Here is an 18327-nt window from a genome sequence, read left to right on the forward strand (position 1 = left end):
CTGAACTTTTATTTAGTAAAACCATTTTAAAACGTCAGAATATTTACACTTGTAATACAGCTACAGGACACTGAAGCAATTAGTCAAAGAGCTGGCGATACTGTCAACCTAACTGTCCTCTCAACAATTTGTCCTAAGCATTAAACAACAGAGAAATCAAGTTACCTGACGTTCAAATTAAATGTAGCCCATTCTTTTGGTGTCCGTCGTTCTTGTCTGTACGGATGAAACTTACGGACTAGTCTGCTTTCAGTCACGCGACGTGTGGATAACGTTTTTACTGTAGAAGCCAACCTCTGAAATGTACGAAAACAAGCCTTCCGAGAGTACGTGTAGTACTTCACCCAACAAATTATCACATCTCCTAAGTTCATGGTCCATAACTCTGTCAAAAATGGGCAAATCTCAATGAAGATCAAATTTGATACCAAAGTCAACATAATATTAATAAAGCTGTACACGAAATTCAGCACAATATTTTGAAGCATTATATAAAAAGGTCTTGACAACTACATGTATATGTGTGATAGATGGATGGACAGACCGATGGAGACACCTATAGTCCCCTCTGTTTGGACTAAAAGTTAAAACATTTGATTCAAAACTGCAGTCCCAGCTCCCCATCATTTTACAAAGTACTACACATGCAGTTTCAACAAGAGGCCATTGGGCTAAACCATCACCCGAGTAAACTGTTGACCTGATCTACTACATTCATGACCAAATTCACACATTTGTTTCAAGGAAGCTTCCCATAAAATTTGGTTGGAATTGTTAAAGCAGTTTTGGAGAAAAAGTTGAAAATGTTTAAGCATTTTTGCACGACGGACTAAAAAAAGGATCGCAATAGGTCACTTCATGATCAGATATCATATGTTCTCATTATCAACAGCTATCATCAATGGTCTTGATGCAAGATCCAGGCTTCGCTGCCATCAATTTGGTACACTGTTTACAACTAAAGAGATCAGAAATGAGACACTCCGTAATAGCAATGTATTTTTATGTGATCCAGACTGAAGAGAAAATTCCTGATCTGTTTGCACTGTGTTAGTCACAACACAATTAAGGCAAGCTGTAGATCACCCTCCTGAAATGGTGAAGTGTCAAATAAACTGTATCTAAATTTTTAATGCAAGACAGGATCATTCATCTTTCCTGGGGAAACTATCACACAGTGCACCAATTAGAAAGACCTCATTAGTTAATAAAAAAACACACATTAAAATAAAAATAATACAACTGTTTCAGTCATTGAAAGATTTTTGGCACTAAAAGCTAGTTTGCTAGTCTTTGTACATACTAGCATCCTAAATTAGGTCAGGAGTCTCAAAAATGCATTTAGGTAGCAAGGTTAAACGTCTAGTGGGGTGGGTGGGGGGAGCAGTTGTCCCAGTATAAAAGTGCCCTTTATGTGCAGCAGAAGCAGACCCTATATTAACATGTTCCAATTTTTGTTTTAGACTACCCCCCTCCTTTCCACCCATCATTAATTTTGATTAGGTAGAGTCTTGTGTCAGGCCCTATTGTGAAAACATATACAGCAGTGCTTACATGGGAAAAATTACTTATGGTGGGGGCGTCTCCTCGATTGGTTTTCTTGTTCTTGTTACTCTTACTGCTTTCATGAGACCTGCCTTCTGACTGGTCGCACGTCCTGGAAGAATCTGGCTGTGATGAACTATGTCGATGCGCACCTCTGGACGATTCTGCCGCAGAAGACTGCTCACAGTTCTGGCGACTCACTTCCAGATCAGACAGCTCAACGTGGAAATCATGTGAGTGTGACCGTATGCTTGGAAGGGAGGACTGTACGTTAAGTAATGCTTTCTCGAACAAGGATCCTGACTCAGATTGTTGATCTTTGCTCCTGTCAATCTTGGGTATCTTGAAAGGCTTTGAAGCACCTGTTTCTGGACTGCCAGTCAATTTCAGCATTTCAGATGTTTTCTGCTCGCAGTTTTCTTGAGAGTATTTTGTGGTTTTGTCTTCAGACAGGCTGACATTTGTTCGCCTTCGTTTGGCATTCCTCGAAGACAACTGGGGAGAAACCTTCAGTGAATTGATTACAGTTGCTGGCTTTTTCACCGAATGTGATAATTTGTATCTTATAGGCGACAGAATTTTTTTTTCTTGAACCTTGGTCACAGCGTCTGCAATTGATGAAATTCTCTGAAGTTTTCTTTCAGTGTTTGGGTATGTTCGACTTATATTTGATGCAGATTTGCTTTTCTTAGCATTCTTGTTCCCCTTTTTGGACGAATTCAAGTCCAAGTCGGAATTTTCGGATTTGCTTTTCTCTTTTGATTCATAACCATTTCCTTCTTTCTGCATGCATGGGAAAGTTCCCGAAGTAAGCTTTTTCTCCATATCGGACATCTTTACATATTTATCAGTCCTGGTGCCACCAGGACTTTTCCGTTGGTTGTCTGTTATGGGTTGATCCAGCAGATCGAATGTTACCTTCTTTATTGGTTTTTCATCTTTCATCTCACTAGGGATCTCAGAACTTCCAGAACTGGGACATGTGGAAAATTCACTTCTCTTAGTTTGGCAATCATCACTGGGATCTGAAAGGTCTTCAGCTGCATTGTTATTACACCCATAGATGAGGAACTCGGATTTGACTTGCTGCTCACTCCTTTGATGTAACACCGATCTGCCACTTCCATCCACAGCCAGACTGGACTTGTACACACTCGCCACTTTATTTCCATCACCAAGAGAACCTGGCTGCAAATTTTCCTTCATGATGTCCGTTACCACCACGTGGCACTCTTTCAAAACAATCTTATTTGGCACACATTTAGCGTGACCCGATCCTTCGTGAGATTCGGCATCACCAGGAGATATGTTCCTCTCTTGTAAGAACGTGTCATTTTCTTGTAGCACTTCATTGCTGGCTTCAAAAGCCTTGTCAACTGCACTGACATCCATTTCATGGGCTTCGATGCTTTCCTTTGAGTACGACTCTGAATTATTGTTTTCTTGGCGGCCTAGCTGAACGGATACTTTAAGGTCCTCACAACCGACAACAACAGACCCACGTAACCAAGTTTCGGAACCATTTCGAACTGGACTGTTATCATCTTTACTGCTAATGTCTCCAGAGGGACTGTGGTCATCTTCAGGTTGATCATATGAACTAAACGATTCTTTGAACCGTTGCACATCATCATTGTGTTGATCATCCTGACTGAACATTTCTTTTATATCGGCCACATCATCAGCATCCTGTGTCATGACCTGATCAGTTCCGTTACCTGTGGATGAAGTGTTTCCATAGCGAATGGGTGTCCTCTCCACGTGTCTCACATCATTCTTTTTCTGGGCCATGCAGTCGTGAAGCACTCGACGAATACTCTCAATGAAGGGCTTGTTTAACTTGCCAAGCTGTTCAACATTCTCACTAAAAAAACAGCAATAGGACAGTTTAAAAACAATAATCCAAATTCTGACATTAAGCAAATTACAATATGTATATATCTACCATACAAGTGCATCAAAATTATCAAAACTTTTATAATAGAAGACATATCTACTGTTGAGTCAATACCAACCATGCCAAATGTTGAAGTTTATACATTTCAAAGCTAATTAGCTGGTTAAATCAAAAGAATCCTGAAAAACAATAATGAATTGGATATCGTAAATCAAGCATCTGTCTTAACAAAACCCAGTATAACCATGCCATATCAAGAGAATTCAATATTTTTAACAAGTTTTAACTTTCACATATATTTTTTACCCCCAAATGTGTACATGACAACAATTATGCTTTTCATAGCTTACCCATGCAATACGTGTGTGACCTCATTCATCACATCAGTAGCTGGGACAACCGTCTGGCTGCAGTACGTGTTCTCGATCTTGATTCTAGGCAAACGAGGGTGAACCAGATTCATGTGTTGAAGCTGTGAACCGGACCAGTGATCCACTCTCTCATCAACAGGAGGTAATTCAGTTTTTGTCACCGAATCTACAGCATCAATGCTACCAGACTCATCAGTGGCCTCTTTTGTAAACAATGGATTCTTTAAAATAATGGGCAGCACATTGGGATAATATTTTTCTAAGATCATATTCGACTCAGTGACTAGGTCCTCTTGCGAGGACTGTGTGTGTTTCTCACCACCTTGAACACAAGGAGGTGAATGATTACTAATTGATGTACGATCACCATCGGCTACGAAGACACTGGATGCGACACCTGGATCTGTCACACTGTCACTACAGACTGCAGCCGATGTCACTTCAAGCTCGTGTAAACTACTTCCTTTTGTATTGGAGTCAAACAAGTTACTTCCTTGGGTACAGGAAGATGTGTTGGACTCAGAAGGTGCATCATCTGCATTGCAGCTCGATGCTTGAAGGTCATGTAAACTACTTCCTTTTGTACTGGAGTCAAACAAGATACTTCCTTTGGTATCAGCAGGTGTGTTTGACTCTGAAGGTGCATCATCTGTATCACAGCTCGATGCTTGAAAGTCATGTAAACTACTTCCTTTTGTACTGGAGTCAAACAAGATATTTCCTTTGGTATCAGAAGGTGTGTTTGACTCTGAAGGTGGATCATCTGTATCACAGCTCGATGCTTGAAGGTCATGTAAACTACTTCCTTTTGTACAGGGGTTAAACAAGCTATTTCCTTTGGTATCAGAAGATGTGTTGGACTCTGAAGGTGCATCTGTATTGCATCTCGATGCCGACTTCATTTCCAGTATATTGCACAACAAAGGTGAGTGAAGCTCAGCATGTGTCTCTTCACAAAGAGAATCTGAAGCATGATATGTATGGTTTGCATCTACATCTTTGTGTTGTGGTGAGTTGCTATCATTTGAAGCGGTGTTAGATGATAATGATTTAGTATCCTCTACAGAAGAATTGGATGATGAAGGCTCTAGATGAGTTTTCTTAGGAATTTTCTTGATCTTTTTTGCCTCTGTACTTGTCACAAATCCTGGAAGAACTAGGGGGGAAAAAATTGAAAAATAAAATATAAAACAATTAGACTGCATGTACATTGTACTTTGGCAACTTTATTACATACATACATACAAAAAAACTATTTTGGTGATGTCATTACAAGGTTTACACTCAATTATCACATAATAATCGGACACGTTAGAATGGCAGAAACAATTGTGGAAGCAACAAAGAACTTCTCAAATACTCAGCTACTACCTGTACTAGCATTGTCCAGCCTCTGCGAAAGAAAAACTGGCGTAAACCATTTCATTTTACGTGACCCATCATGAACATGTAAATGATGTCATAAATTCAATGTGCAAACGAAAAATGGGTTATGCAAACTTACGTATGCGAGCTATGTGCAAATGAAACTGTCACTTGCAATCTACAGAGGCCTGATAGTTATCTTGCACATGAAACTGTCACTCGCAATCTACAGAGGCCTGATTGTTATCTTGCACATATTAGACATAGTTCATAGCCTTAAAGATCAAACAAATTCAAAGACTTTCAAAGACTTTTACCTGTCATTTTCAAAAACTTTCAAAGACTTTTACACAGAGGTTAAAGACAACAGAATGAGATAAAAATGTCAAATCAGTTCGTTTGCGTTGCTGTCCATGGCAAAAAAATTAGCTTTTTTACATGCATCATGACAGATTAAACCTTGTAACTGGAAAATATCAAGTGCATGCAGCTGTAAAAGATATCGTCATTGCTTTGGCTATGATTTGTGAGAATTTAAAAACTTTTATTACAATTCGAAAACTTTCAAAGACCTAAAAATATTTTTTTCAATTTCATAGACTTTCAAGGAATTTAAAGACTGCTATAAACCATGTTAAAGTTAATGAACAATAAACTGATAAACACAAAAACATGCAATTTTTACATGCATTAAAAAAAAAAAAAAAAATGAAGTTCATGCAATATTAGTATGAAATCACAATCTCAACAGACCATTCAGTACAGCTAGGAAAAATCATCTTAAACTAGGGTCAGGTTTAAAAACCTGCAAAGGTAACATTTAATAAAGCTTAGAACACCACGATTCACTTTCTATAAAAACATTTTTTTTTTAAATGTCCTATTTACCTATTTACACTCAATATATTTTTTATTTACATTTATATGTCATTAGGCCAAAAAAAAAAGAAAAAGAGGTTTGTTTCAGGTAACATGGTCAAAAAAAGTAGGGTAGGTAGGTAGGATTTTTTTGATTTTTTTTAGTTGAAAGAAAGGTTACCCTACCTTAAATGTGTTTGCCAGAGAAAAACTCAGTCACAAGATGAAAGACATGAAGGCAAGCTGTCTGAAAAATCTTAGTTTACTCTTTGCAGCCAGAGAGAAATAAAAACAATCTCACTGTCAATGTCAGTTTTAAATTTTAAGTTTCACATGCCATTTTCAAAAGACAGGAAACAAAAAAAGTTCAAACTATTCCTTTCACCAATAAGTCAGTAGATGACTGCACAGAAACTTCACAGCTTTGTCCAGTTTTGTCAGAGGATGAAAAAAAGAAAGAAAGAAATGTTTTATTTAACGACGCACTCAACACATTTTATTTACGGTTATATGGAAACCCGCTGTCGCCACTACATGGGCTACTCTTCCGATTAGCAGCAAGGGATCTTTTATTTGCGCTTCCCACAGGCAGGATAGCACAAACCATGGCCTTTGTTGAACCAGTTATGGATCACTGGTCGGTGCAAGTGGTTTACACCTACCCATTGAGCCTTGCGGAGCACTCACTCAGGGTTTGGAATCGGTATCTGGATTAAAAATCCCATGCCTCGATTGGGATCCGAACCCAGTACCTACCAGCCTGTAGACCGATGGCCTGCCACGACGCCGGTGTCAGAGGATGACTGCACAAATTTGTCCAAGTTGGTCAATAGATGTTTGCACAAAACGTTCACAGATTTATCCAGTCAGTAGATGACTGCACAAAAACTTCACAGATTTGTCCAACTTGTATTGGAAATAACAAAACAATACTAATTTTGTGTGCAATTTACAAATCAATCGGCTTAGAAATGAATAACGTGTAGTAAATTTCATAGTAATAAAAAAGGCGTTCCTAGCCCGAGTACTCTGACTGTAAGAGAGCTAGACGGACATTTGGACATAAATAATGAGAGCGTGTTTATGTTCAAATGTCCGTCTAGCTCTCTTAGTCAGAGTACTCGGGCTAAGGCGTTCCCTGTGGGACGGACTTATAGTTTTAATGTTTATTAGCCCATTGAACGGACCCATGCTAAAATCACCCAAATTAATTTATTCCCAATTAACTGAAACACTGAAATAAATGTGAATTGTTTAATGTTTGTGGTTATTCTTGAATATTCCGTTTATTTAATTATTACCCATGCTCAGCAGTTGGTAGGCCTATCTACATCACTGGTGTAGGAAGCGGGGAAGGGGGTACTTTGTAGCAGCATCGATGGTTTATATATTAATTTTGTACGTGTGTGTGCCCACCCACCCCACTTTTTGGTATCTTCCTACAGGCTACACCCGTGTATATTAACAAATTCTGGGTACTAGGCCTAAGCAGTAGCCAACAACGAAAATTGTACCACGTCTTCTTCAAATGACCTTCACCTTTGCATGCAAAAAAACCCGCTATGACTTGTTGTCTGTGCATGTGGTATCGATAAATCCTTGATTGTTTTGTTGAGATCGCACATTGTTGTTTTTGGAAAATAAACCTACAATGTATGAGATGACTGGAGTTATAACAATACGATATATTTTCCTCTATAGGCCTACAGTATTTAGCAGTTTGTAATAAAAGCCGTTTAATCGCCACACACGTTACCATACTGTCATGCAATCTCGTGTGTCACCAATTACCGTGGTACCTAATAAGAGCACATGTTAATGATTCCAATTTCAAACAAATTAGTTATGCTCATATCCATTCAACGTCCAGGCATGTCTAGTCTGGGTCCAGTCTCTTAACAACGCCAGTGATTGGGTCCAGGGCACGGCGTAAGAAGGTGCCAAAAAGTGGGGTGGGGTGTATAAAAACAATCGCTGCTGCCTCCCCATGCACACACCCCCCCCTCAACCTCCATTTAACACACACAATGACGTGTAAGAGTTATCCTACTTGAGTACTTCTGTCGTCTGCTTTGTCGATCCGTGACCACAACTTCTCTGTGCGCTTCCCCCAACCCCACCCCACCCCAGCAGAAAAAAAAAAGTTCAGGGTCGGTGGCAAAATTTAGGGTCGGTCAGGTGACCGGAAACAAACGATTTTTTTGTTTTGGCCTTAGACATATGGTTAAGAACTACAGAATAATGAGTGGAAACCTGCTGATGCCATCTGCTACTCTTGTGCGATCAACAGCAAGGGACCATTTATATGCACTATTCCAGACAGGAAAGTACATACCATGGCCTTTGTCATACCAGTTGTGGAGCACTGGATGAAAGAAGAAATAGCCTAAAAAACCCAGACAGACTGCACATCATGCAAGTGCTTTACCACTAGGCTATGTTTGCCTCTTACATTGAAAGACGTAGTAATATGAATTCCAGTTTAGCCATGCAAACTGTGTGTACATGAAGAAGAAATAACATGCTCAATGCATGTATCATACAGGTTCAGTACCCAAATTTTCACCCTTCAAATACATAATGCACATATGAACATTTTACACCCCATACTCCTAAACCTGGTACAATGTTTGCAGAAACACATACTGTAAATTCAAGGAGGTAAACAATATATAAACACAAATATACATAACTGCATACAGATGTATGTAATAATACTTGAATATGGAAGGTTATTACAACATGTACATACATGAAGTAATGTTTGTTCAATTCTTTAGTCAGTATGTGTATTTAATTTCAATTCATTTTTTTTTTAATTGGCTTAGTGCATTATGATTTTATCTGATACTTTTAACTTAATGCTCACAACACTGACTGCAACATTTCATAATTTACATTATCTTGTGGATTATTTATATCAAAATAATCATATAACCCAACACACCATTTTATTCTTAACACTGGGTTAGTGGATTGGCATTTTAGTTATTTTTTTAAACAATAAAAGAAAAACAAGGAAAAAAAAAAAAGAGTTAAAACCCCCAACAAAAGCATCATTTATTGCTAAAACAAATATAAAATGTACCCAGGGTAATTTTTATGACTTTATAAATCAGTCCACAGCAACCTCCTGTATGTTTAAGGTAGGTGGATCAATATTTATTTTATTTTGATCATGACAGCAGAGACAGGTTCATGTATATCACCTAACCTATTAAACACATCCCATCAGTCACAGCAGACAACAATGACTTTGTTCACCAGGGGTTATTTTGAGCTCGCTCTACGTGACCCGCCACCATCACTGTAAAACATGGCTATAACAGGTTTCAGAAATCAATCTACCATCTGCCACATTCAATGAAGGTTCAAGCACATCTGTCTCTGGCACATTTACCGAATTTCCCAGATGTGGCCAAGATGGGATGGTTTAAAAAAAAAAGATTACTGATCAGTACGTAGCACTCCTCGACTTTTATTTGATTCACTATTCATTAATCTGGACCATTTCATGACTGGTGCAATGCTAGGGTTCATTTAACACTAGTTAGTGTTTTTTCTAGCTTGTTTGGCACCATGCCTCTATTAGAAACATACTTATCTGCCCTTTATTTTCATCATGCTAAGCGGTCCCAATTAGTCACTAAATTATTTTCGGCGCGTTATGCCCCAGTCGCTTGCAACAAAGGCACCTTTGTTACTAATTAATTGTTTAGTAGTTGTCGACTTATTCTTTTATTTTTTGGCGTTAATAAAGTTTTCTATTACTATTATTGTTTGTCAGATTGTGAGCAATCTCCTTCTTTTACAGAAAAGAAAATGTACAATATGTTTTGTGCTCAACAAAAATACTTACGAACGCGTTAAAATGGCACCTTAATAAAGTTTTGATATTTGTAAGTAATATGCATGTGTTTGTGTATATATCACTGTGTACGAATGGAAGTACATTAATATGACTAAATGACTAGCTGCGATTTTCTGTACCGTTAGCTGCATTATTAACTACGACCTATGCAGTAGTTAATAATGAAACTAACGATACAGAAATTCACTTCATCGCCTAACGATAAGCTTTCTACTGTCTGACCCACAAACAAATCGGAACAGCGAGTCCAGTGTCATTGTCAGACGGACATAGTGTAACGGACACAATTTCATGTGTAATTTAATAGTTAGATCGACTATCTACCTGCAATTATTAATATTATGCACAACCATTAAGCATTCCATGGTGTGTGTATATATGTGTGTGTGTGTGTGTGTGTGTGTGTATATATATACACACACACACACACACGTATATATATATATATATATATATATATTCACTGGCGTAGGAAGTACGGGGGCAAGTGCCCCCCACCTTTCAGATAGTTTGCTTTATAATAGTGTAAATATAAAAGTGTGGCCCCCTCCCTACACTTTTTGACTGTGTGCGTGTGTGTGTGTGCGTGTGTGTGTGTGTGTGTGTGTGTACATCCCCCGCCTTGCTACCTTCATATGCCACTGGCATATGTACATAGATCCATTAAAAAAAAATCCATGCAAGAAAACCAAACCAATCAGGGTGTGTAACAGCTTGCTAGATTCATCTCCTATATTTAACACATGATCAGTTATAACAAAATGCAATTTCATCAACTTAATTTTTACCTGTATCATTCTTTATTTTTAAAGCATAGGTGGGGACATTTATGATGCCAGGGATTGGCATGCATAAATCTCAGCTGAAGATTCACAAACAACTGTGACATTCGTTTTTCCAGCTGTGGTTTTATTCCCGTTGTTGGAAGCTCCCTTTTTTGTAAATATTCCTGCAACCTAACCGTTGTAATCTTTTTTAGAGGCACATTTTCATTGCTGATCCAGGAATTTATATTCTGATCATCCATGTTTGTTCAAAACTGAACACACCAGAAGTAGAGAGTGGTTAGGGGACATAACTCTGCCTATTTTTTTTTCGAATTTCTAATAGAGGCTAGTCTGGCTCCATCTTACCTTAATCAGCATCATGCTGCCCTGAGATTAAAAATAGCCTTTTTCAATAATTAAATTCTAAAATTGCTTTTATAAAACACTCAGAAAATGTATTAAATTATTAATTACAAAAAAAATCCCTGTTATATATTTTGCAAATCATTTAGTAAAGCAAGCACAGTTCTTCATTTATTTTTATTTCAATAAATTTTTATTTTTTTTGTCTTTAATGAAAAAAATCCCCAAGTTCCACGAAAATGGTGAAAATTACCCAAAAGTGTTGTCCATGCCTTGACAAAGTTTTAGGGAAAATATGAATTGATGCACTGATGGTCTCTAACTTAATACATAGAAAACCTTAAGACATTTTAAATCAAAATGGTGATATATCATTGCTGAAAATAATCTCGCCATCACTGACAAGACTACCTATACATGTACATTAACAAAATCTTGATGAATATCCCAAATCATAGCACAACAAAAATATATTCACATATAGGTGTATATACGCAAATAATGACATTTTTCTAAACATTAAAAAAAATAATAATAATAAACAAGCAGTTAGAATTAACTTCTAAAACAATGTGAGTTTCTAAACACATTAGCAAACTGAATTTTAAGAAAAACAATATGAGTTTTGTAATGCATGTCAGTGAACTGATATGAATAGAAACCTGTATATATGGCATTAGGAAGTATTTTTCTTTCATTTGCTTTCAGCCAGTGTTTAATCTTGGGCTTCCTTGGTGATGCAACTGGTGACAATAGTTTGCTGTGAGCAAGAACACTAGTGAATCAAGCAAGTACACACATAAACACAATACATGAAAGCAACAGAAAGATCCTCCACCCGATCTCTACTAGTTTTTGGGTGAGATGTTACCAAGTTTAATAAGTGAACATGACCTATTTCAGTCTTATATGATAAGAAAACAAGTACATCTGGTGATCTGAGCTTTACTTCTATGAATTTTGTTCTCCTGGAAGCATTCAACTGACATGATGATGTTGGTCCTCAGTATATTTTATTAACTTTTTTGCAATGTCTGGGGAAGTCTCAGGCTTTTTTTTATGTTGTGTGCATATGCAGTTTTTCACTCAAAGCAATAATTTCTCGTAGATACTTTCAAACCATAATAGAGAAAACACGAAAAACCAAGCAGCAGTCAAGCTACCATATACATTACAAAGAATATCCACTTTCATAGTACGAGTAATCCAAATCCAAAACAAGTACTATTTGTTTACAGGAATGTTTGACCGCAGAGCATTTTAACTACAGCTATTTAGCATCACACAAACACACAGATTAGTGTAGCAAGCGTACATGTATGTAGTAACATTGTAAGACTAAACAAAGACAGACATACAACACCCACAATGTGAACATACCAACCTACTGAGTGATAATGTAAACTTTCTGGGTACAGCAACCTGACCAGTGACAGTATAATTAGTTACCTCTCTGTGTACAGCTTGAGATTCTTCTTGGCCGGTGGCTGTTTGGTCGGCTCCTTTAAGAGTGAAGAGTTGAGAAACTGCTTCATGTCCTGAGCGGTGCGCAGCGTGGCCGACAGTTTGGCCGAGTCGTCCAGCGACAGATCCGTGGACCCCTCGCTCGCCTTGGGCAGACACTCGTCCCTGGGCTTTGTTACTCTGCCCTCATCCACGGCCAGACGTTTCTCCAGCAGGGTCCTCATGTCGGCCGCACTAGCTGCGTAAGTCTTCCCAGACGGCTCCCTCTCATCCTCACTGCTGCAGTGCACTCCGTTACTTTTCGGCTTTCTGACATCGGCTGATTCATGATGACGACTGCATTCCGTCAATCCGTCCTGCTTGGCATGGTCTACCTCCTTCTCGACTATTTCAGAATCGGACTGAGGAGGTTCGTTGACCACGGCTGTTTTCACTTTCGATGGTGATGGTGACGACAGTTTGTCCAGTGTTGGAATCGACCCACCACCGTCCGTAAGGTCTGTGCTGGTGGAAGTGATGGTCGCGTCCTGCTCCACACAGCTGTCCGCCATCTTGGCACTGTTCTCCCTCAGCTTCCTGATCTCTGTCTGAAGGATGTACTGAGCCGTGAACAGGTCACGCAGGTTCGACCTTATCAGCGGGCGGTTACTCGGCGACTCGTGCATGGTGAACTCATCGTCGAATGTGACAGGGACCTCGGAGAGTCTGGCAAGTCGCGGAGGGTCGTGTAGGAAGGATGTGTCAGGCACCGAAAGACTCCTGTGTAGAGGTGATACCGGCTTCTGTGGAGAGCCATCTGTAACAAGCCAGGAAAAATTCTTAGTGTGAAGTTATATATAAAAAAAAAAGAGACAGAAATGTAACAAACTGCGAATTGGTGTGCAGATGTAAAAACACGTAAATATTACTTTATAGTGGGAAAAATTAGTGATTAAGAATTGCTCAAAATGTGCAGCAGCTGAGACAGAGGAAATCTGTTGAAAAACAATCGACGCGTGCAGGAATTTAGCAGGGTGAGGGTCTAGACCTGAGCTACCGAGGTTTATGGGGTGGGTGGGTAGAGTCATGCAACCACGAAAAATATATTGAGAAAAATTAAAAGAAAACTCTTTAAAAGATGTTCTTTAACACTTATTAATTACAAAATGTTAATAATTTTAATTCCAGTTAGCCCAGATTACAAGCTTCTGTTTTATATGCTGTCTAAATGAATACATGTATGTAGCCAGCTGTGGTTGCAGCAACTGCCAACTTTATTTTAATCAGCCTTTGAATGAGGGCCACATTTCCCCCTTATCAATATGGTTCAACATAACCAAGTTAATAATAATTATATGAAGCACGCGTGTAATAACAAGTGTAATGACGTAATTTCGGGAAGCGATGTTTTAACATCATGTCGTCCTAGCTCAGACTGCATTTGAAATATGATGACATTTCGTCGTCTCCTTCTAGCTGTGGCTGAAACATTTTGAGTTGGGTCTTGTTATTCATAAAGAAAACAACAATAATAATATGGATAATAAAGAAATTATTACCCTCGCTCTCACAATATAAAATCAGTACGACACACGCTCGTATAATAATCTCTATTTGTTAAAGGGACATTCCTGAGTTTGCTACATTGTAATATGTTTCCGACTAATAAAATATTTCTACGATTAAACTTACATATTAAATATATTTTCTTGTTTAGAATATCAGTGTCTGTATATTCAATGTATTTCTGGTCGTCTTAATATTTGTAAGAAGCCCAAATCGGATTTTGTCTTCAAATAATTTCGTACGTACGAAAAAAGTATATTTTAGGAAATAAAATGAAATTTAACGTAGTACAAATATTAGAACGATCAGAAACACGTTTAATATACAGCAACTCATAATTTATGCAGAAAAATATATTTGATATGTAATTACAATCGTTAAAAAGTCTCTGTTAGTCAATAACATCTTAAACATTGCAGCAAACTCAGGAATGTCCCTTTGCAACTGGCAAATAGACAATGCATAAAATAAAGAGTAAATCTACAAAACAGCCGTTTCTACTCAATCATTAAACAAAATAAAAAATGCATGATGTAAAATACATGTCTATCAGGTATAATTAAAACCCTTTCACACATGAACACCAACAGGTGCACCTTTAATAAAAAAATTGCATTAACCTATATATAATTTAATAGCTAAATGCAAAACCAGATACCAAATTACAAGAAAATAGCATCTATAGTTTACCTAGACTTTGTTAAGATAAACAAAATAAAGAAGAGCAACATTTATTAAACACCGTAGCACATTTTAAAACTATGGCTATTCTGACACTTGACTGAGAGTAAACAGAGAAGGTACACCCATTCCCGAAATATGATTTCTACTAATAAAGCAGCAAGTCCTATTACATGCACTTTTCCACTGACAGAACAGTACATACCACAACCTTTGATGTACTTGTCTGAACAGGGGGGAAAATGTCTATAGAGAGCGATTGATCCTGCCATCCAAAGTTGGTTTTGTTTAACAATACCATTAGAGCGTGTTGATTTATTAATCATTGGTTGTTGGAGGTCAAACATTTGGTAATTTTGACGAATAGTTTTAGAGAGAAAACCTGCAACATTTTTCTATTACAGCAAGGAATCTTTTATATGCACAATCCTACAGGCAGGATAGCACATACCATGGCTTTTGATATACCAGTCGTGGTGCACTGGCTGGAACGAGAAATAACCCTATGGTCCCACCGACGGAAATCGATCCCAAACCAACCACGTATAAGTGAGCGCTTTACCAGTGGGCTACACTCCATCACAATTAAGGCGATAGCTTTACCACAACATGCAACACAGGTTAAACACAGCAACGATTAACACCATTAAGCAAGGTATACTAACATCCTGGGTTCGGCATCATTACTTGGAACCCGTCACCAGACGAAGAATGAGATCGTGATCTCTGGAAGAGTAAAGAATTTCGGGCAGGGCCCAGCAGGAGCTGATTCGACACCCCGCACATCTGCGACACGGGAGACAGTGGCGCCGGTGGTCGAGGAACAAACGATGCAAACGAAGTGGACGTCATCTGGGGTAGAAAGGAACACAGCGGAGACAATGTCACAAGCGGATTGGGACCGCAGGGTCTTTTAGTTGGGGAAGATGTCGCTAGATAACCTGGGGGACTGTGAGGAAGAGGAGGAAGGGGAGGAGGTGGTGGTGGTGGCGGTGGTGGAGGAGGGGGTGGGGGTGGAGGAGGCGGGTAAAGTGAGGTTGGAGGTGGGTAAAGTGAGGTCGGAGGTGAGCCAAGGTACTTCCAGAGGGGATAGACAGGCGGCGATCCAGAAGGTGAACCGACTGTTGGGGTTTCCTGAATCTGTTTTGCTTCGTTTTCTCCGGGTGACATCAGACGGGAGAGCTCCCCCTGTGAGCATGTGTCCACACTGTTGACATTAGTTCTCTTCGAGGGCGTCACACATTCAGCAGGTCCCGTCTTAGACTTGCCAGGAGATCGAAGCAAGTGGGATGGGGATAACGGGAATGAAGGATGTAGATTTTCACTCTGAACAGACAGTGTCTCAGGTCCGGTCACGCTGCATTTCACAGTTATTTGCAAGGGATCAAGGAAATCACTCGTTGTATCTCTGGGCTCCCCACAAGACACAGCCGGCTGTAACTGGGAAGTAACTAAGTTGTTTCCTGAAAATAATTAACAAAAGGTTAAACACTTCCGCAGTTTAAGTAACAATAGTGTTGTTATTTTTCGTAAAGACTGCAGATGAAAAGGAAATTAAGGTAAAACAGAATAATTTATTTTTAAAATGAATGACTGAAGTGTTACATCTCGGGGTAGTAAAGGCAGATGCTAACATATGAAAAGAAAGTGAGCTTTAATTACATTAAAATAACTTTAAATGCATTTTTAAACATACACAACTCTTCAGCAGCTGTTAATAACATAAATGCATTAAAAAGACTATTTGCTGAGCTCAAAAGAGACAAAACAAAAACCCAGTGCCAATATTAGTGAGATCTAAAGGCCTGGTACCTCAGGTAAAAACTATGATATTCAAAAGAATATGTGAGGTAAAAAGAAAATAATTCCTACGCACATGCAAATCATTGAAATTTGTAACTCATGTAGACACATTATAATTGTGCAAATTGTCTCATGTATATGCATGACACCTTAAGTGTGACCAACGATGGATTACTAATAACCATTATTCAACAAGAGAGGGGCAGAACATAGCCCAGTGGTAAAGTGCTCTCTTGATGGGCAGTCGGTCTAAGATCTATCCCTGTCGGTGGGCGCATTGGGCTATTTCTCGTTCCAGCTAGTGCTCTACAACTGGTGTAACAAAGGCCGTGGTTTGTACTATCATGTCTTTGGGATGGTGCATATTAAAGATTCCTTGCTGCTAATCGAAAAGAGTAGCCCATGAAGTGGTGAAAGCGGGTTTCCTCTCTCAATAACTGTGTGGTCCTTAACCATGTCTGACGCAAAATATAACCATAAATAAAATGTGTTGAATGCATCGTTAAATAAAACATTTCATTCCTTCAAAAAGAGAGTGCCAAGATTGGTTGGGCTTGGGATGGGTGTGTTCGAAAAACTAGTTAGTTAACTACCTATGCTTGACTAATTAATAGTTTCTTGAACATTATTAGATTTTTCCTTCAATACTCTTAATTATATACCGTGTGCAATACATGCATAGGATTTCGTTTCCCGCGAGTATAATATTATTCATAATGCACCAAGTTTATAATGTTCACCATATACAAGAAATATTGTTTGAGTAATTCTGCACTGTCATAAAAGAATAAGACATTGTTTATTGTTTTGGCAGCATGATTGCCACTACCTTAGCTAAGTATTAAATTAGCAAACTACTAACGTGGCATTGTAAATCGGCACGACTTCTTTGATATGAAAATGCAGTGTAACACAACTGGATACTGATGTGGCTTTGTAAGACCTGCAAGAGAAATATAAAAAACATATAACAGAAATTACTCAGTATGATCATTTATCCTGCAACCACAATTTGTTGACAGATTACAATGACCGATTAAAGCAAAGTGATAAACTGCTAAGTACTCTACTAACAGATTATCACTAAATCCGATTAAGAGTAAATCAAATAACAACAACATTTTATGTCAGGCTTAGAACGGAAGTAGTCAGTTGGGAAATGAGACTATCAGGGATGTCAAAAGGAAACAAGTCTGAAGTCAAGCATGTCAAGGAAAAAAGAATGAACTAGCTCATAAGTATCAGTTTGTAACCCATGTAAAGTCATAAACATCGAAAATTCCCGTGAAACTATAGTATTGAACCACAAATTAAAACACTCCGGACGATTATGAATCAAAAAAAAGAAGAAGAAAAAAAGAAACCGAAAAATGACATCCCAAGACTTTTGGCACTCAAGTTAAAAACTCAACACGCACAGATTGAAGATAAAGCATCACCTAACGTGTAGCTGAGAGAACAGTCGGGCATCAGCAGTAGCACAGTATCTTCATTTGGCTTCAGTACGGCCATCTGACAAACACACAAAACAACAATTAATATAAGGTATTCCCCTAACTGGAAAATCTGTTTTAAAATGGTTTTACATATGAAAGAGCAGAAGGCAAAGGCTGGTTTTCTTTTAATATAAAACCACTTAATTTGGCTTATTTTGCCAGAAAAGAAAAGTTCAGTCCCACTAGAGCCTTCCACATGGTTCATTGTGGATACATTCCAATGCACATTTGAGTTTATAAGGGATTAATATTACTTCTGTGCTTAGAGTCAACATGAATCAGTGCTGTAATTAATGGAAAT

The 18327-nt window shown here is 38.4% G+C and overlaps 1 protein-coding gene across 1 annotated transcript in view; it reads right to left on the reverse strand.

Annotated features, from left to right (window-relative positions):
* LOC121369192 overlaps positions 1-18327 on the reverse strand; it is a 79076-nt gene that overhangs the window by 21196 nt on the left and 39553 nt on the right. The window contains exons 10-17 of the mRNA XM_041494110.1: positions 17970-18042; positions 17393-17473; positions 15393-16190; positions 12487-13297; positions 11700-11797; positions 3793-4969; positions 1555-3409; positions 166-296 (exon numbers count right to left, since the gene is read on the reverse strand). Coding sequence (XP_041350044.1) covers positions 166-296; positions 1555-3409; positions 3793-4969; positions 11700-11797; positions 12487-13297; positions 15393-16190; positions 17393-17473; positions 17970-18042 — 5024 coding nt within the window. The remainder of the gene's footprint in view (positions 1-165; positions 297-1554; positions 3410-3792; positions 4970-11699; positions 11798-12486; positions 13298-15392; positions 16191-17392; positions 17474-17969; positions 18043-18327) is intronic.

This window comes from Gigantopelta aegis, chromosome 3 (genome assembly GCF_016097555.1).
Source record: "Gigantopelta aegis isolate Gae_Host chromosome 3, Gae_host_genome, whole genome shotgun sequence".
NCBI lineage: Eukaryota > Metazoa > Mollusca > Gastropoda > Neomphalida > Peltospiridae > Gigantopelta > Gigantopelta aegis.